The sequence below is a fragment of the Necator americanus genome, chromosome X (genome assembly GCF_031761385.1).
Source record: "Necator americanus strain Aroian chromosome X, whole genome shotgun sequence".
Classification (NCBI taxonomy): Eukaryota; Metazoa; Nematoda; class Chromadorea; order Rhabditida; family Ancylostomatidae; genus Necator; species Necator americanus.
The window spans coordinates 21,890,526-21,911,209 of NC_087376.1; the positions used below are offsets into that span (position 1 = coordinate 21,890,526).

The 20,684-nt window shown below is 43.1% G+C and overlaps 4 protein-coding genes across 6 annotated transcripts; 3 read left to right on the plus strand and 1 right to left on the minus strand.

Annotated features, from left to right (window-relative positions):
* Window positions 1–335: 335 nt before the first annotated feature.
* RB195_024706 (uncharacterized protein) lies at window positions 336–12,183 on the minus strand (the record flags this gene model as incomplete). Of its 2 annotated transcripts, XM_064212577.1 has the most annotated exons (7): window positions 336–491; window positions 549–644; window positions 704–864; window positions 950–1,046; window positions 6,018–6,131; window positions 11,812–11,948; window positions 12,114–12,183. In XM_064212577.1, the coding sequence occupies 7 exons, from the start codon at window positions 12,181–12,183 to the stop codon at window positions 336–338; spliced, it is 831 nt and encodes a 276-aa protein (XP_064068458.1). The 2 variants fall into 2 exon arrangements, with proteins under 2 accessions (XP_064068458.1, XP_013296791.2); XM_013441337.2 differs by lacking the exon at window positions 12,114–12,183 and having other exon boundaries at window positions 11,812–11,895.
* A 43-nt stretch (window positions 12,184–12,226) lies between these two features.
* On the plus strand, window positions 12,227–14,263 carry RB195_024707 (uncharacterized protein; the record flags this gene model as incomplete). Of its 2 annotated transcripts, XM_064212579.1 has the most annotated exons (4): window positions 12,227–12,337; window positions 12,417–12,490; window positions 12,692–13,693; window positions 13,975–14,263. In XM_064212579.1, 4 exons carry the CDS (start codon window positions 12,227–12,229, stop codon window positions 14,261–14,263), a joined length of 1,476 nt encoding a protein of 491 aa, XP_064068459.1. The 2 variants fall into 2 exon arrangements, with proteins under 2 accessions (XP_064068459.1, XP_064068460.1); XM_064212578.1 differs by lacking the exons at window positions 12,227–12,337; window positions 12,417–12,490; window positions 13,975–14,263 and having other exon boundaries at window positions 12,810–13,697.
* Window positions 13,889–14,263, plus strand: RB195_024708 (uncharacterized protein; the record flags this gene model as incomplete). The annotated part of the gene is made up of 1 exon (XM_064212580.1): window positions 13,889–14,263. One exon carries the CDS (start codon window positions 13,889–13,891, stop codon window positions 14,261–14,263), a length of 375 nt encoding a protein of 124 aa, XP_064068461.1.
* A 5,954-nt stretch (window positions 14,264–20,217) lies between these two features.
* On the plus strand, window positions 20,218–20,445 carry RB195_024709 (uncharacterized protein; the record flags this gene model as incomplete). Its single annotated transcript, XM_064212581.1, has 1 exon — window positions 20,218–20,445. The coding sequence occupies one exon, from the start codon at window positions 20,218–20,220 to the stop codon at window positions 20,443–20,445; it is 228 nt and encodes a 75-aa protein (XP_064068462.1).
* Between the last annotated feature and the right edge of the window lie 239 nt (window positions 20,446–20,684).

Here is a 20,684-nt window from a genome sequence, read left to right on the forward strand (position 1 = left end):
ATGAGGCTCCCAGCTCCATCGCAAATGCTAGCTACATCATGCCACTTCTAGTACAACTGTTTACACAATTGCGCCAGACAGCTTGTTTTGATCTAACTGTAAGCAGAGGAGGCACACAATCTTTCTAAAAATAAAAAAAAGTAGGGAATAAAATAGAAGATGTATCATTAGCCAAACGAGAACTTTACTGAACCAGTGTCGTCGAGTCGCAAAACAAGTAATTCAACTGCACATTCTTAATTTATGACATGAAGCGTGACTGGCAGGTCTGCTTCGTTTTAAATCGTTTGTCTTTGCAAGTAAAATTAATGCTTTGCTTAATTTATTTCCTGCTTCTAGCTCGATTCTTGCTCCTCTTTTTCAGCCGAGCGATTTCTTCGAGTAGTGCACACGCTTTTTTTCATCCTTCCCCGCCCGGAGATGTTCGCCGCAGTGGCAGAGGTGGGGAACAATCCTTGATCGGGGAGAGATTGCATAGCGCATTCGGAGTCCTGACATTTTGCACTAAACACAGCATAGAAAAATGAGTATGGTAGTGAATTAATTACCGTCTCGTGTAGGTGTTTCGCTGCGTAATGTAGCACAGCTTGACGTTTTGGGAACATTGGAAAGACCTCCCGACTCTCTTCGAAACCAGCACGCATCTTAAGAAGATCGATTTTTGGGAGTGATTACTAAAACTAACGGAACTATTAGCCATTACCTGATCAACTAAACATGCCGTAAAAATCACCCAAGCTTGTCCAGCTCCTGGAAGATCCCGTACAGCTTCCTGTCCTAAGACCACATCAATAATTGTCTCTCCAAGCTTCTCCCAGTATTCTCCAGTGAGACCATATGGACGGAGAGGGCCATGGGTATGACCTTTGGAATATGAGCAACATTTTATCCTTATTATCTATGTCTTACATAAAATGGACGAAACTTTTGGATGTTCCAGCTGTTATACCTATTATTTTGGGGTCCATAGGAAATCCAGTATCAGTGCGTTTAGATAGTTCAAGTTCCATGTTTTTGAGTACTACGTCGAACATTTTGACGGTTACCTGGAAAGTTTCTTCAATGACTTCGCACGAGGGAGTCAGCAACTACATCATGTTTGTGACTTCAGAAAAACGTTTTCTCTTTGTGTTATATTTTAACGGCGAAAAAATGCAATTTGGCTCGTTGTAGACGTTTCAAACTGGATAATGGAAGGAAACATACCTTATTTATTGTTATCTGCTATTTGTTCTAGCCATGCTAGAGATCTCTTTAAGGCATTACCCCACGAATCGAGGTAGTGCTGGTTTCAGGTGGATTATGCCTATACGGGGTTATGGGGAAGAGGGTGATTCCGTCCATTTCTTCCTAATTTCCGTAAAAAACGGCCTGGAAGATGCGCCGCGTGCAGAAGGCTGGCGCGCTCCAATCAAACTCGTTGTAGAAAATAGCGCTCCGAAAGGCTCAAAGTGCAACCTTCCGAGCCGTTTTTTGCGGCAATCAGGAAGAAATGGACGGAATCACCCTCTTCTCCATAATTTGCGACCCCGTATAGGCATAAGCCACCTGAAACCCGCACCACCTCAGATTCGTGGGGTGATGCCTTTAAAGACAGCGCATCACGACGACGTGGTGCGGAGCCCACAGCGACGGCGTAGAGTTAGGATAATAGATTGCGGAACTCAGCGTGGTTCCACTCATCTTTCTCTAGCCGTCCTAAGACCGCTTTAGTTCCTGAAATGTACTTTAGAACACATGAGCCCTACGCTTTCGCTGTGGGTTCCGCACTACATCAAAATCGTGATACGCTGTCTTTAACGGAAATTAGAAAACAACAATATACAACATTAGCCCTTTGTGCGTGTTCGCATTAGTCGCTGATTCCGATTCAGTATTCGATTTCATCTGATACTGAAAACAGACGTTTCGCCAACCTTCGTTAACTACTCTCATACCTTCATAATCCTGCCAATAACGTATGTTAATGACAAGATAAGGAACTACAAGAAGCCGTGTTGTTAAAAAATCGATTGGAAATTTCCGACCTCTCGCATTGCACTTTATCCCATGCCTCAAACAAGTGTGAAAACATCAACCAATTTGATTTTCCAAGTTTTGAAAAAAAAAAGTTTTGGTTTCTGTTAGGTTTTCCACGCGTTTTCGACCAGGTTTCTGTTCTTGAAGGATAAGCCTTTAAACTGCAGTTGGTACGCCGTCTTTATGTCAAACATTTTTGCGGAATCTAAAGCTCAGGTTGTCATGTGTCAGAATCCGCTAAAATTGAATGTTAACAATCTTTCAGAAACTTTAAAGCTTTGAAACAAGGTGCTTCAAGTGGATTCTAAGTAGAATGTGATTTTCCTTCAGAGATCACAGGTGCACATTTTGACAAACTTTGGCCCATTAAGAATTGTAATTGAAAATAAAGACCAATGCAAGAGAAAAAGGAGCAGCGGGAGTTGTGAGCACGCCCGAAGTACGTAAAATACGTTACAATATGTAGCAGAGAATATTGAAAAAAGCAGCGTCGCCACCTGGGCTACTCACATTACCTGCTCTCAAACGTTGAAAATATCGGACGAAGTCATCACAGTACCTGAGCATTGCAAACAAGATGATGAGAAGTTATATGGAAAAATGCTGTAAGGGTCATGGATCATGCTTGAATGCTTGAATCTTCGCCAAGGTGTAACGCCCTCGTTGTTTGTTTTGCATTTGTGGACTTCACCACGACCGCTGACGTACAGTATAGGACATCAGCATGGGACGAATACTAAAAAGGTAGACTTGCAACGAGTTTTCGTGGATAACAGAATTCCCCCGTTTGTACACTGTCAAGGAGTTGAATGCTGAGTTTATATCTGGGCATCTTTGCACTGTCTTTCTCTAGTATGCTATTCAGATAACAGAACTCATCCAGTCTGTATTATGTAAAGTCTGTATTATGTAGGCTGCTTATCTTTTTACATTTGAAAAAAAAATTGAAGTTTAAAAGCTGGGACTTCCAAACTTTAATTTCTTTTCCAAGTGTAAAACTTTTTTCCTGAAGGCCCAGGTAAAACGTGGGTGGTTCTAGAACCTTCCTAGCCTGCTGTGCCACTGGGTTGCGAATCGATCGACGTAATCTCCCAGTGGTCCCCTTCTACAATAGGAAGCAACGTCATACGGCACGTTAGGCGGCCTCCAACACCAACGAGTTCTTGGGCGAGAAGACCACTACCGCGCTACCGTTACAAATGGTTCCGCGGCTTCGACGAGGATTACTTCCCTTTTGCCGGCTTACCACAAACGTGACATCCACGCGCCAAGATGGACGATGATTTGCGCAATCTCTTGGAGCGGTTCCCAAACGCAATGATGGGGATGATAGCAGTACATCTCGACGTTGCTCATTGCACCATCGAGGCACCTACATGTTCTAAGCTACTGAAAAGTTCTGTCGATGTGTGATGGGTAGTGTGTGTAGCCACACACTGACCAAGACCAACTGTGCATACCTCATGACGAGCATCTAGCATCTGCTGCTTCACCCGCACCGATCGGAGGTTCTGCTGGATGTTAGCAACCAAGATGAAAGCTGGGTCCTCTATGATAACAAAAGTCGTCATGCCTACTGGCTGATCAGAGGCGTTCTGCTGCCGCGGCCACTACAATCGAATCAACACCAACGAAAGGTTCTTTTAGGATCTGGTAGAAATGTTGTGGTGGAAGCCACTTCTTGACAACCAGACGGTCAATACCAAGGTGACGGCATCTCCTCTACTTGGCCTTCACAATTTGAGAAAATCGACTGAGCCGTGCTGCCGTTCAGCTCCTCCACGTGTCGCTTCAGCCACTCGAAGCCAACGTGAGGTCGTTGGTTGGGGAACTCTTCCCCATCCATCCTATTCGCAAGGTGTCGCTCTATTAGGCTATCAGTTTTATGTAGTTTACAGCCAATTCCCTTCAGAGGTCCTCCTATTTGGTGCATGGAGCTGATGCCCTAACAAGTGTTTGCGCTCGGAGAGCCAGTCGGGGATTCGATAATCTTTCCTTTTCCTCTTGGTATACAAACCAAATTAGTCTGGAACAGGTGTCCTGCAATTGATGAGAAGACCTGTGGCTTGCGTGTGGAGAATTATCATACTTTACGATATATATCTTAGTCTGTGTTTATGTCTGTGTATAAGGATAAAAGGACAAAGTTTTCGTGTTAATCAATCCGCTTAGGATGCGCCCTCACGTTCACTTCAGTTCAGGACCGTTTGAGGTTAACGAACATGCACCTGGTCTATACAGTGACTTGCGGTGGCTAGCCGATGTATCAATTCAGTGCTTTTATCCTCTTAGACAAGTCTTGTACCAATTTATCGACCCCTGTGGGACGAAAGGCTTGGTAAGCACTAGGGCGGATTCGAACCTCCGATGGATCGCGCAGGAAGCGGAACCTCTAACCGCTACACTACACCCGACCAGCTTCGTGATATTGCACGGAAAAAAAGCACATGGAACGGAGTAGTAGACATAAATGATAGGAAAAGTTAGCAAACGAACAAACGAACTCTTTGCAGAACGTAAAAAAAAGACAAAAGCGTTCTAATGGAAGAATGGTGAGCGTTGTCCACCACTAAGTATGCCGTTCGTTTGCTCATTTATCTATAGTTGATCTTATGGATGCGATCAGTTCAAGACCTTTCTGTTCAAGCAATACTACTCGAACATTTAAAAAACTCTCGCATTCAATTCTTCTTTTCTTGCCATGTTTAAATTGAGTTCTCTAACATTGTCATATTTCTTTGGAACCAAAATCATAATTAATACTTTCAAATAGGTAGCCTCAGTAAAACCTGGAATAAAATCGTCAGAAAGAGAATGTCTAGGAAATATATGAAGGTTAGATGGAAATGCAGGAATAAATATTTCAACCTATTGGACTTTTTCCACATTTTCCTGTTTCTCTTGTGTTTCCACAGTAGTGCCGATCCAGGTGCTATTTTGGAAGTGTTATATAATGCCTAAATAGGAAACCTGCTGATTAGTCAAACAATTCTGTGCACTCATTCACTTTTTCTTTAAAAAAACTGCGATTGCGCGGACTTAGTTAATGACTTTAAAAAATGTTTAGTTGATAAAATTTGAAAGAAAACTTTCAACCTGTCTCTATAATCGAAGGACTAATCACTAACATTGCAAATTTGGAAGTTAACATTCATGTACAGTGCACATAAAAGTTTATTTACCCTCACTAACATATGAGAGAAACTAACTTGCCCTATCAAAGCCAACATATATTGTTACATAGTTTTGGACAACGGTGAAAAGGTGCAGTGTTCGCCTATCAGGTGCATGGCGATGGTTAGGGACCTCACCGGTGGGGAGTTTTGCATCATTAATGAATATTTTCGTGACACAGAGCCAAACAAACACACACACAGACTAAGCGCGTTATTATGTAGCATGATAGCACCTATCACAGACTCAGCGGCCCTATAGCCTCGATTAAATGCAAAAAAGTAATTGGTCGAATATACTATATTTTCTGCACTTGAGACCCTGCTTTAATGATCTGAAAAAAACAAGAATCTGTTAAATGGTACTAAATAGCCTTTAGAGTAAAAAAATTCCTTTCCGAGCTAAATATGACATTTTTGAAATACTTTTTATTCTCACGTGCGCTTTCTACCTGAAGAAAACGTCTGAGAAAGAAACGACGAAAACGAAAACTGAAGGAAAGAAGTCTCAAAGATTTTGTTCGCTCAAGGATTCTACGGTTTTCGGTAGGTTAGAAACGGATTTTCAGAAGCAAGTGGGAGTGTTGGCGCAGTCTATCGCTACTGATAAGTTTTGATGAATGTTAGTAACTAGGAGCGGCATTCCGACATTTATCTATTGCTGAATAAGGATAATACGTGTTAACCTCCGAGCAGCTATAGGGAAAAACATTCGAATTAAATTGAAAGGACGTGCAAGTGTTTGAGGTCTAAATTTTATGTTTCGGAGATGTTTAAGAACTGATTTCTCATTTCTGTTGAACACAGCTATCGGAAAACTTTTACCTTGGCATGGTCTCTTAGTGACGCGGTCTCATTTCGAGCCATAGCACACAAAAACATTCGAGTTGTGAACATGTCTTTTAAACATGGTAGTGTCCGAGCAAGCCGATCGAATACCTTAAGGTTGTGGCAATTATTATTATTTATAAAGTTATTTCAAGAAATTATAGATGAAAACTTGCAATGGGACTTTAGTCCAATCGAAAATTTACGTAACGTGTGCGCTAAAAGTATGGGAACCAGTCAAAACCCTCTTCTTTCCCTAACAGCCCAGATTTAACTAGTTTAATAGTTTTATCTAGCAATTACTCACAGTTTTCGTGCCACATTTGTCACCTGTACTTTTTGCTGATTTTGGATTTGGCCGGGATGGGGGCAATATCGCTCTTATTCGTTCTTGTTGCGTGCGAGGGCTGCTCAGTGATTTGCTCACTAGCATTTTACCTTTTGGAAGACTTCGTTGAAGGAAATTAACCGCTGAGTTGCCCGCCCTGCTGTCGTGCATTTTGTGCCAGTGAGACCCATTCCCTTAGGATTTTTGCGCAATGGCCGTCATTAGAACTCACCAAGTGTCTGGTTTACCTAATTTTGCTTTCTTGCGCAAATTTTGCAGCTTCTCTTGTAGATCTCTCTCTTCTCTTGTGTTGAATCTATTGCGAACTAACTGTCGCTTGATGCTGTCGTTCGAGATGTTCATCAACACAATTTTCGGATAACTGCCTTTTTCAGCCCATCCTAATGACATGGAAAAGGCAGTTGTCCGAAATATGGTTAAGACAGCAACAGCAATTTGCACAGGGGACAGAGAACGGGAAGAATCACTAAAACTAGCCACAAGCATAGCTAGTTCAAACGGTTACACGAGATCGAAAACTAACATCCAATCTCGAACTGCGAACAAGACAGTGAGGATCCCACGTAAAGATAGAATTCCCTTCTGCATCCCCTTCGTCTCTGACTCCTTAACTGCTGCTATACACCGGACTCTTTTGCGAGCACAGCTGCAAGATAATGTTGTGTTGGTGAACATCCCGAACGACAGCATCAAGCGACAATTAGTTCGCAATAGATTCTACGACAGGCAATGCGTGTCAGAATGTTGCGTGGTTTGTCCATTCGCTAAGGCCGGTGATTGCACGAACATCGGAGTTATTTACCAAATAGAATGCCTAACGTGCAACGCCATTTAGATTGGAGAAGCTGGAAGAATGCTGAACGTGCGTATCAAGGAACATTTGGCTGGTAAAAGGCGAGGGAATTTGATGACACCGTTAGGGCGCCACAAAAATGATAAGCATGATGGAAATGAGCTTGAAGTGAAATGTACGATATTAGCCCACGAAAAAGAAATATCTGCTAGGAAGGCATTGGAAGCATTCTGGATTTCAGACAGAAATCCGTCCATGAATAACAAAAATGAGTGCTTATCAATTACCAATGACTTCTTGCCGTTCGTAACACTGTGAGCTTCAAGATTGCCCCACATGCAGTTCCTTAACGTTATCCAGACACCAGTACTTAAGGATACTGCACAGTGCGTAGATCTCATTCGCCTTGGTGACAATCTTAAAGAACGCGGTGGTTTACCAACCCCGCTAGTCGGTGGAACTGGTCAGTTGTTTTCCTTTTGAACGTCTTGAGTTGTGTACTTGGAACAATATCGAGTCTTTGCGAGGAGAGAGGAGGAGTTTGATGGGATATGCATGGTATCAAAGACCTCGAACCATTTTTACGCCTCTGAAAAAGACGAGTTTGTCGAAACGTCAGGCCAATAAAAAGTTTCACCTAAACCTCGTTGGCATAACAAGAAAACATTAATACACTCTCATATGTCGAGGTTTCAAGAAGAGAGGACTTGGAGATTGTTTTACATCCATTATAAACTATTTCGGTGAGGCTTATCGTACTTTTCTCCTGCCCAAGAACCGTGTGGATCTCTGAATTCCAGGTCAAAGTACCAGTGGAACTAGTGAGAGCATTCAAAGGACTTGTCGAGTATTCTTGGCTTTTATCACCACATCGCATGTTGAGAGCGTAGCTTTTCTTATTGATTTGGTTGAGCTGTAGTCAAGATTGATATTGATCTTGATCACCAGCTAACGTTTCGAAATTATCGCCTCTCGCAGAGCCCGGAAAAATCAAAGCCATCAGTGACATATCCTCCGAAGCGCCTCATCACCCTGACGAAAACATCCAAACGATAGACATACTCAAAGGACAACACATCAGGTAGTGCTTACCTTATTTGCTGAATATGGTAACGTATCAGACCACCAACTACCATAACTACGAGTTTTTATAAAGGACCTGACGGCCCGCCCCGTAGATCGAAATCCGCACAGATCTTGATATGGAGGCAGTTCATTTGTGATCGCAGTGCACTCATCTTTTCTATTCACCTTTGGACTTTTGGCAGTTACTCAGAATGCCTCTGATGTTCTGCGCACTATGATCTCGGACTCGAAAGATAGTATCTTGATTTCTACTTCTCTTTCGGAGTTTTAATGTCGTATTCTGCGGTGTGCTCCGAGTAGGGTGGATAGCTTAGATTTTTTCATTTAGATGCTCCTTGACCCAAACGCACAGTGAGCGTCTCGTTTCCTCAATGTAATCAATGTAATCCACTCGTGATACCAATCACACTCTCTGTCATATGAGCAAACCACGCAACTGGGAATTGCGCTGAATTGGTAATACACAAGATTACGTACCAGCTGACGCTTGCGGTTCGCTGGTGATTTCAACAACCCTCACTTCTGTTCTGTAGACCCGCTTGGCGTAAAACCTTTGCTCATACCATCAGATATATAAAGGAGGCAGAATGGAATCTCTTCAAGACGTGTGGTTGGTGGCAGTCACATGGGGAACCCGGACGGGGACTGTATATTCGAGTAAAGGAGCACCTAGATGAGCTACCAACATCCAAGCTCTCCACCCAACGTAGAGCACACCGTAAAATACAGGGTATAAGGTTAAGGTGTACTTTCGACCGTTCAAAGGAAAGCAAAGAAACAAGATAGGAATGTGAACACTCCACCAAATCAAAGAAGAACTCTTCAAGTTTTTTCTTCTCTATTCAGTGAAGTTTAATGTGGCCTCCATTTGTTGCCCTACACACATCAAAGCAGTACTGAAGATTTTCTATGGTTAAGAACGGATAAAGACGTCTGGTGTAACAGAGTGAATAACGTTTGTGATTCTCTGTTTTAGATGGTTAATGTCGCTCACTGATACGTTCACTGTACACATATTGCTTCACACAAGCCCCCCTAGTAGAACTCAAAGGGCGTCAAATCTGGGGATCGTGGTGATCATGTCTTGGCAGATCCCCTGTTTTTACCACTGGAAGAATGTTGTATCCTAGGTGGTGGAGCTTCGCTGTACACGCGACGATATTCACATTGCGCTTTGTCACAGAACCTACTGGACTTACCTCTGTACCGTCCACATCTCAATTGGCGTTGGTGGGGGCTGTTCGTGGTGTTCTGCCATCACCTGTGTGCCCACAAACTTGCGCATCATGTTCCGGAAACTAAGAGAGTTTTCCTATTGTTTCTGAATACTTCACATTTCGATTTTGCTTGCGCAGAGCAGCAAAAGCATTTTGGATAACTGCCAAAAATTCAAAAATGATGGAAAGGATGAGTACATTGCGATCACAAACGAACTCGCCCCATATGAAGATCTGTGCGGATTTTGAACTACGGGCGGACCGTCAGGTCTCTTGTGAAAGCCCTTGTGACTCGCGGCACGTGGTGGTCTGTTACGTTACCAGATTCAACAAATGAGGTAGGCCGATGTTTCTTTTTCATTGGATTTGTTTATCGTTTGAATGCCTTCTTTGGGGTGGTTAGGCGTTTGAGGGGATAAATTACTGATGGCTTTAATTTTCCAGGATCCAACGGAGGCAATAACGCCGAAATGTTAGTTTCTAATATAATTCAACACCAATCCTAGCTACGCCTCAAGCAAATCAACAAAAAATGCGTGATAGTTGTTGATGCTCCCTCTTTAAAACCATTTAATGCTATTTTTTTTTCTCTTTTTACAAATTTTGCATCCCGACAGTCTTGTCAGAGCGTTTGATGAGGGCTGGCGGTGGGTTCTTAATTAAATGAAGATATTCGAATTTGTTTCTATCAGAATGGATTTTTCACCAAGCTGATAGTGTGTTGTACTTTTTAAAGGAAGATCCCAGAAATGACAGATCCATCTTCTCTCAGATAATAACAGGCAAGTGACGTGAAGAAATCGAAGTTGATGTCGTGAAGAAGCTCGTCCATCTTCCTTTCCAGCGTAACGATTATTACAAGAAGATAAGGCATCCTCCTGTAATTGGCAAATTCTCGATGGACTAAGCGAATGCTTTTCCCTACTTTTAGCCGATAGTGTCGCTCTCTCTTCATTCTATCGCCAAGCAATTTTTCGTCCATTTTCCGTATTGCTATATCTCCTGAAAGCTGTTTAAAGAAACTCTGAAGATTTTGACTATTCAAAGATGGTCTGATCACCATACTCAACTCGGAAAATTGATGTTCGTTCTGCTGTAAGTCTTGCGAAGTTTTCTCCCCCTCCCCAAATTGGCGTTAAGGTCACCATTAACTGCCTTCTTCGAAATATGCTCTTGTTCTAACATGTCGCTGTGTAATCCGCTTACTTCCTTTTCTTCTTACCTTGATTCTGGAGTTCAGGCGAGGAAGAATATTAGAGCAGGCGTTGATCCATTCCTGCTCAATTCTACAAAATCCTTTGTGCTTACAGACCGCCTAGAAGTTTTTTCTTGTATCATAGACGATCTCAGGCTGTCTTGTCTGTCTTTGTCGTACTACATCGTACTTGATGTTCTTAGTTTGCACAATCAGATTTTCAAAGAATTAAAGCTTGCTAGATTGGCGCACATGAGCTGTACTTATTTGTGCCTCAGCATCATGGTCCTCCTACTTTCTGGCACCCTATCCTTTAATCTTTTCAACCCTATATTTTCTACGCCGTCATACAGGTGTTCCTAGTCAGACACTTTGCTTATGTACTTTTTGCTATTACTATATGTAGCGATACAACCCATGAGTATTTTCCTAGCTCATGTTTCTTGGGGACTAGATGAACCCACAGCTAGCTTACCTGGCTTATCCATTCCTCCCGAGTTTGCAGAGTGGTACTCATTTATTGGATCTCTCTCTGAATTCAAATCAGCAATTTTGACATGTTACGCAGTCTCGCAACTGTCTACGTGATATCATTAAAATAAAGAGAATCTGTGGTCCCATACCCAAAGGCAGAAAAACTGTCCAGCGTACATTCGGTATTTTTTTCGATACCTTTGGAAGCAACCGTTCTTCTTTCCATAAAAAGTAACTTTGCCTTTATGGAGAGAAGAATGATTGCTCTTCTCTCCATAAAAGTAAAGTTACTTCTTGTTTTCTCTTGATCGTTTCATGGTAGTTCATTCCTTTTTGTGCAAAAACTAGGAAAATCCTAGGTTTTCAGCAACATGCAATTAAAGGAACACCATACTTACAAAACCTTTTCCTGTGTTATGTTATCGAAAAATACCATCGAAAAGATGAAGCCAAAACGACTTTTTTTGAATTACGAGTAGCCCCCATACTTTTACCGCACCTCATACACTCGGAGCAATAGATCTATATTCCCCGCAGAATGTGTTCAATTAGGTGAAAGGTATGCGCTTTCGACTGAACCGAAGCAGAGAAAACGGGAATGCGCGTCAAGCAGAAGAAGTACGTTGCAGTAGATGCATCTCAATCACCTGGTTGAACACATTGGACGGCGGCTATACCTCCTCAAAGACATTTTCCACTCGCTTTCCTCCATTTCGTGTTTGAAGGCGATGCCAAGTGAAACGAAGGGCTCGTTTTTGCATTCTGTTGAGCTTTGCTCCGTAGTCGTAGTGCTTAATTGGGCTGCTCACAGTAGCTGTAAATGGGTTGTGAGTGATGAAAAAAGGACATTCACAGTACATAATACACATAGATCACGCAGTACAGAGATTGAAAGAGTCACAAAAAATTATTACAGAGCACAAGAGATATAACGGTCCGAATTTATTGTGAATATTGATGTTGGAGTTGATGATCTCACTTTCAAAAGTCCTCGGATCATTGAAATATCTCTCCATTGGGCCGGATATATAAATCTGATTGTTACCCATTCACACTGTTTCGAAACTCATCGAGGTATCACGAGAGTACAAGATGCCGCTCTGTCTCACCTTCATCGTCTTGAAGAAGGCCTTCGACTCAGTTGAGACGGAAGCGGTCGTGGAAGCCTTGGACAACCGAGGCGTCCCTACTCAGTACATAAAGGTACTTCGAGAAGTGCGAAAGTTCGACTTTCCTTGAATCTTGACATAGAGATTGCAACTTGTTGATAGTCGAATTCAAGCAACAGCCAAGATTGTTAACAAAATTTATTACGGCTAATGTTTGGGCGTTGTCGCCTTCGTCAGAGCCTGGAAAGTAAGAGCATTTGCAATATATCCTCTCAAATGCCTCATCCAGAACAAGTCATCATCCCCTAGGATATTACACCCGGAAACAAAAACCAAAAAAGCCCAAATTTGGGCTTTTTTGGTTTTTGTTGGCCGTAATAAATTTTGTTAACAATCTTGGCTGTTGCTTAAATTCGACTATCAACAAGGTACTTCGAGAGTTTTACAGTAACTTCACGACCGGAATTTCGCCATTCTACAAGAACATCATCATTTACGTGAAGAGGGGGGTCCGACAGGGTGATACAAATTCACCCAAAATATTCACAGCCACCCTAGAGAACGCAATGCGAAAGTTGGAATGGGACGACATGAGAGTGAAGGTTGATGGTCGGCAGCTACACCATTTGTGCTTTGCTGATGACATCGTACTGATAACACCTAGCATCAGCCAAGCGGAACGAATGCTGATCGAATTCGACGAAACATGTGGATGCATCGGTCTTCAGTGGAATCTGCAAAAGACGATGTTCATGCGGAACGGATGGATCTCGGATACCCCATTCACGCCCAACGGAACGAACATATCCGAATGCACCAGCTATGTTTATCTGGGTCGGGAATTGAACATGATGAACAACCTGACCCCCGAGCTGGGCAGGAGGAGACGAGCGGCTTGGGGAGCGTACAAGAGCATCGAGGATGTAGTGAAGAAGACCAAGAACACCCGGCTCGGTGCTCACCTCTTCAACACCAATGTACTTCCTGCCTTGACTTATGCTTCGGAAACCTGGGCGTTTCGCAAGCAGGAAGAAAACGCGGTGAGTGTCATTGAACGAGCAATTGAGAGAGTGATGCTAGGAGTATCCCGTTTCGTGCAAGTGAGGGACGGGATTCGAAGTTCTCTCCTACGTCAGCGATCGAAGATTAGAGACGCCGCCGCGTTTGCCAAGGAAAGTAAAATAAAGTGGGCCGGACACGTGATGCGCTTTAATGACAACCGTTGGACCAGAGCCGTGAGCGACTGGGTTCCCCGCGATATTAAGCGCACCACAGGAGGACCGCCGACCCGATGGTCAGATTTCTTCACGAAGTCCTTCAAAGAAAAATATGATGCTCTTCGTGTTCCATGCGGAAGGAGGAACCACTGGGCTACTCTGGCACGCGATCGGGACAAATGGAAGAATTACTGGCGCCCGCTCGACCAGTTCGAAGATCAACGGGAGTCAAGGTGATCAAGGTGATCAAGTGGTGTCCCTGCTTTTGCTAAGCGCAGTCAGACACCTGAATATACGCATAGGGAACGTATGAACTATTTAACCTGCACTGTTATATGGCAAAAACTTCCCATATATTGCAAAAAGGTGCTGTCGCTCAGCACCATGCCAGAGTCCATTCCCTGAAAGGTCTAATACCTGAGTGAAACATGAAATTTTCAGCAACAAATATCCGTCTCGTAGCACTGAACTGCCGGTCGCTGTCAAGTGGAGTCCAACAACCCACTTTATCCAGAGTTTTGCATGCACCGTTTGCTGCATTGCAGGAAACACGCATCAGGGATCGCCCTTTCATCAGTATCGGCAATTACACCATCTACTGTGGCGATGCTGATGAAAGGAAAGTAGGAGGCTGCGCAGTAGCTGTTAGGAACGATTATAACAACCTGGTGGAGGAGTTTGGATCAACGTCGTCAAGATGCGCTTTTTCGATTGCGGGATCGCGGAGGACTCAAACTCTGGATCCTAAGTGCTCACGCACCTACGGAGACCGCGGAGGGCCACAACAAGGACGCATTTTATGATGTACTCAATACGTTGATATCTAAGATATCAAACCTGCAGGCGGTAATTGTCGGAAATGATGCAATGCAAAGATGGGGCTCAAGCAGCAATCCGCTGGTTCTTTTCCACAGGGCAAACGACAACATGAATCGTCTGGCAAATCTTTGCGAGCAGACAAACCTCATCATTGCGTCCTCGTTTAAGAGGGCGCCATTAGCTTATATTGCAAGAGATAACCCCATCAACACCAGAAGAGCAGCGAGAGCAGAAGACGCCGACTTTTAGATTTCAGCTCAACCACGTTCTGACGAAGAACATCCCGTTGTCAGATATCCGAAAATTTAGAGCTGTATGGGACGTTGCATTCGATTCCGACCACCGCCCAGTTCTTCTCAGCTTTATGGTATGGTTCCAAAAAAGGTATCGGAGTTCAACAACAACTGAAGCTCGTCTTAGCCTGAAAAACGGCTTGAAAAGCGAGGAATGCAGAAAAAAGTCCCACCAACGAGTGTCGATCAATATTATATTACGGACCAGAAGGAGAGCGGATGACGCTGACTCTTTCACTAAATGCATTCAGGGCGCTGCACAGAAAACGCCACCAGTTTTAGCACCGGGTAAGAAGTTCGCCTTTGCATCTGCTAAGACAATATCCCTACAAATTCTATATTGCCCGCACTACTGGTGACATCAGCCAGGAGAAGCGTCTGAGAAGGAAATTGCGTCGTCAGCTGAAACGTGATCGTGAGAAGGAGTGGACATCAAGAGCGAAGGAGTTTGAGAGGGTGTGGGAGGGCAAGAACCAGAGAAAAACCTATACTCTGCTAAGGCAGTATAGCGGCAAAATGGAAAGATGTTCTGAATGTTAGAAGATGCAACCCTGCTCATGTCAAAACTTTGCTGAACCGACAAGCGCCGTCAATCTCTGAAGCCGTGCACGCCCAGAGACAGAGCTACACCGCGTTCAGCCAAGAGCCACCGACGGAAACGGAGGTTCTGGTATGTATTCAAGAAAAGAAGAATGGAAAATCCTGCAGAGACGATGGGATTAGCGCAGAAATACTGAGATCACTTCCTCCTTCTGGGATTTGTGAGAAGACCAAGATCATGATCATCCTTTCAATATTAAGGCAGCTCTGGACATTCTTTCCCATGTAGTTGTAGAATCGTCACCATTTTGCTAATGTTCGTGTTTTCGTTATTGTTTATTTAACCATGACATAGAAGGTTCTAGAATTGTTTAGTACATGGGATGCGCAGTTGCCAAGTCATTTTCAAAAATAGTATTTCAGAAAAGTTCATAGAATTTGTGGGGCAACCCAACATTATCTCTAGCAAATTTTTTTCAGGAGGAGAAGATTCGCATAAATTTGGAGTTTGCAGATACGTCAAGCATGCGTAAATTGCTTTATTTCATTTACTTTACACATCTTAGAAATTCGTTCATGTTTGTTCACTTTGAGGGGCGGGTGTAGCGCAGTCGGTAAAAGGTTCCACTGTGTTGGCAAGATCGATCGAAGCTTCGAATTCGCCCCAGTACGAATCAAGCCTTTCACAACTTGATTTGTTACATCGGCTGGCCCTGCAAGCCACTGTGAGAGTGCCCACGCATACTTAAAACCTCAATGATTACGAATTGCAGTCAAACGCGTTGGCGCATCTCAAGCGGATTGGTGTTCCTGAAACTTTGTACTATTCTAATCTTCTTGCTACCTAATAGCCATTGGTCAACACTCAATTTTCTAATTTCCTTGCATACAGACTTCTGATACCCTTATTCCTCTTTTATCTACGTTATGGATCGCTTTTCAAGGAGTATAAAAACATCGAAAATGTTTTAGAAAAGAACGAAAACTTCCAGCTCCGTTGTCACCTCGTTCACACCATTCTATTCTTCTTTCATCGACCTACCTCTCAAAAATAACAGGGAATATGCTATCCTAATATGTTATGTTGAACACGGAATATGTTCCAAAGACAAACGATGGACGGACTATAAGATGACCGATTAAATCAAAAGCTAGTTATCAGATTCATTCCAGACCACTTCGAAAAAAATTATGATGTTTCTCGCGGAAGTAGAAGTTACAAAGCAGCATCTGTACGTGACCGGGAAGAACGGAAATATTACTGGCGCCACGTAATGCAATTCCTAAAGGCTACAGGAATACAAATCGATGTAGATGATGCGATCTTCAGCAAACTATTTTTTTCCACTCAACCTGGTGGTCTGAATATCAGCACCGAATTTCGGTATACAAACGACTCCACTCCTTAAGCATAATAAATAAGCAAGCATAATAATAAGCATGTAACGAAGCTGGACCAGTCTTAGTGCATTACAATTCCCCTATCTTCCGAGAATACGGAAAAAAAAGGAAGAAAATCAAAAACACCTAGGTCACTTTTTTAACATCACTGTTCTTCCTTCTTCTTTCTACTTTTAAAAAATCTGGTCACCTGAAATTGCATGCAGGAGAAAATTGTGATTAGAGTCTATACGTTCCATCAAAAAGATGCTGGAGTACTACACTTAGCGCAAGTGAAAGTGGGTATTTAAGGTTCCATCCTACGATAACGTTCTAAGTTTGGAGACGTCACGTTCACCAAGGAATCCGAGATAGAAAAAAGGCCGAACAGATAATGCATTTCAGTAATAGCCGCTGTGCCGGAACCGTATTTTTTCCAAAGTGGTATCAGTGATAAAGGATCGCCAATCCAGCGATAAGGGAGTCTTCTCGAGAAAAGTGTTTCTTGCGAAGGAGAGGCCTCTGGGCAACTCTTGATTGTGATTAGTACGAATGAGAAGTATAACTGGCGCCCGCTCGAAGAGCAACAGAATACACTTGATGTAGGTTATACGATCTTACACGGATTGCACCCATTCAGCAAGTTAGTAGTGAAGATTTAGCGCTACATGCACCACACGCAGATTATCAGCTCTTGGACATTATTCTAAAGGAGTTTGAAACATCTTACATCATTACGACATCCCCATCTTTTCTCCCAACTCTTCATTGTATTTCACTAATGTAACGAATGCATTAATGAAATATCTAATCACGCGGTATGTCTTGGGACCACTTTACCTACCTAACTAGAAATTCGCTTTATCTCTATCTAGAAATTAGACATTCTCCCTATGTGGATTGACAGAACACAAAGATTCTACTGCTTGATTCCAGCCCAGCTCCAAAGTCACTGGCACAAATGCAACTATCAGGCCATTGCAACCAGTTTTGTTACTTCAGAGCAAGCTAGGACTACTGCTCAAAATTCTTTGCGACTGACTACCAGCGAGATAGTCATCATACTGAAGAGGAATTTCGCTTGCATTTTTATACGTATCTTCTTTTGAACCTTGTCAGATCGCTTACTCATCATTGAAAGGCACATCTTTAAGAAACAACCGAAACTATTAGAGCACTTTCGAAACAGAAAGATTCCGAAAAATGTAATTTTCACGGTGAAGATACTTTTTAGACAAAATGTGATTCTAAAAAAACTGAGAAATACCGCGAAAGAGCAGCACAAAACTGTCTTACAAAAGCGATTCAGTTAGCAACAGCTTGAGGTCGTTCAACTCGGAAAAAAGGCATTTGTGAACTTTGTTCAACAAATCTCATCAGCTTTTTTTATTTGCTTTCACTTGGGCAACACCAAAACGTTCTTAACTTGGAGCAGAGGAAGGTTCTGTTAGAAAAAAAATGTGCTCGAATATCAACTAGCGAATCGCTGTGGCCAAAACACACAGGCATTGGCTCTGATATGTAAGAATGATGATAAATTGCTGGAAAATATAATGTGAAAAGCTTGCAAACAAATGTTAGCACAAGTGCTACGATCCTTAACAATACAATCCTTCTCCCTGAAATACACGCTACACGTACCTGGAGGCGTATCACACACGCTAGGCATGCTGCTCGTTCGTCGCATCGTGATTTGGCTAGCAATACTGACTGCCAAGTCAATGGATCCACACGCATGTGTTTTTCTCCTCGTACTCTTCCTTACAAATACTTTTTGAGGAATTATTTAAAAATTGCTTCACGAAAACCCTAGCTCTTCTCGCTTTTTCTCGCTTCTCGTACTTCCAGCAATTTGGGGAAAGCTCTGACATGAAAAAATGTGACAAGGGAGAGGTTTGTGAAAAGGTTGTAATTCAGAAGCAGCAGAGCTGTATGATAATGTTCTTGGCAGTGGAGCAGTTGCCGATCAGCTCATTGAGTTTACCATTGTTCTCAAAAAGTAATTATTCTCGGCTCAAAAAGTAATTATTCTTTGCTGATAGCTCAGACCAATTTGAAAGACGGCCTGAAGGCCGTCTTTCAGATTGGTCTGAGCTATCAGCAAAGAACTTGGTCGGAACATCGAGCTTGGCGCTTTGGAAAAAAAAAGTTCTCCATTTTCGGAAACTAACTTTAAAGACAGCATACTACGAATCCGCGGGGCCGCGTATACGAGTCTGCCTGCACGTGGTGGCTCAACTTTAACTAAATACAATCAAGCGTTCGAGTGTATGCACTGGAAACGTACGAGCTATATAACCCGCACTACATGGCAAAAAATTCTCATACAATGCAAAAACACGCTGTCGTCCAGCACATCACACTTCCCAGTGAACTCCAATAAAACAAAACAAAACAGTCTAGGATTTCACGATATCTCTGTGTGTCGTTTGCTGCACTGTAGGAAACACGCATCAAAGATAGGTCCGTTATCAGCATCGAAAATTACACCATATACCGCGGCGATGCTGATGAAGGGCAAGTAGGAGGCTGCGCAATAGCTGTGAGGAACGATTGCAACAACCTGGTGAAGGAATTCGGCACAACTTAGATTCGCCTTTGTACGACTGTGAGATCGCAGAGGACGTAAACTCTAGGTCATAAGTGCTCACGCACCTACGGAATCCTTTGAGGGCAACAGTGAGGAAGTCTTCTATGATGAGCTCAAAGCGTTGATGTCTGAAATACCGAGCCAGCAGGTAGTCATTGTTGAATCGATGCAGATGCGAAGATGGGACTTGAACAACAATCCGATGTGCTTGTTAGATGGTTTTATCCAACGGAGCGCAGGTCGGATAACGGTAGCCGTCTGGTCGATATATGTGAACAAACGGGCCTCATCATCGCTTCCACGTTTAAGAGGAGTCAGCGACGCTATCAGCTCATGTAGCAGGGGTCAACCCTTTTAACGCCTGAAGAGCAGTGCAAGTGGAAGATGAGGACTCTTAAGCTTCAGCTCAACTACGTTGTGACCAGGAACATTCCTCAGTAAGAGAAAAAAATCTAGAGCTGCTTGGGACGTCGCGTTCGACTCTGACCACGGTCCTCTTCTCAGCCTTAAGAGACGGTTTTACAAAAGAAACCGAGGATTTCCTCTTCAACCGAAAATCAACGTGGCAAGTCTGAAAGACTTGGAATGCAGAACGAAATTCCGCGAACGTGTGTATATTCATGTTGGATTACGAACCAGCAAAAAGCTTAGTGATGCCGATTCCTTTGCAAAGTGCAACCAAGACGCTACAAAGGAAACACTTTCGGTTCAAATGCCTCGGAAAAAGTTTGCTTTGCGTCTGCAAAAACAAAATCTAAGTATATTTCTGTTGTGCGTGTCATTACAGCTGAACAGGAGTAGCTTTATTGAAGTCGATCACAAAGAAGAGAACAGAAAAGAGACTGGCGTTTTAAAAAGTAGTGGTCACACAAGAACGCAACGTATACAACGCGTGTTTACTCTACGCGAATAACACGGTGAAATTCCCATCCTACAACAAATTCTTTATCAATCGCCCGCAGCATTCGCGATTTCAGCCAAGAAGAGCGTCTGTTAAGGAAGTTTTGTCGCCATCTGCGAAAAGACAGTGAAAACCACTGACATCAAAAACGAAGGAGTTTGAAAAGGCGTGGAAGGAAATGAGCCCGCGAAAAGCCTACACTTTGCAATAGTAGTATAGCGGCAGGATGAAAAAATGTTCTCCAGTTCTCTGGCTGTTGGTGAAGCAACCCCTTTGATTTGGAAGGACCACTTCAAGACCTTGCTGAACCGGCAAGCGCCGTCAGCTCCTGAACTCGAGCACTTTCAAAGACCGTCATATGCGGTTAACAAGAAACCATCGATCGAATCGCAGGCTCTGGGCTGCATCCAAAAGATGAGGAATGGAAAATCTGGTGGAGACGAAGAGTTAGCACAGAAGTGATGAAATATCTTCCTCCGTCTGGAATTTGTGAGGTGAAAAAGACCATCTGTTCGATATGGATAGACGAAAGGATACCTAACTTGTGGAGACACGCTATCATGATTCTCTTCCACAAGAAGTTATCCGTCACGGATCCTAGGAATTATCAAAAAATCTTCCTGCTGCGTGCTATGTTCAAGGTTTTGAAGCAGATTGTCCTGGACCGACTTGTCAAGGATCGACGACCATCTATGATTGGC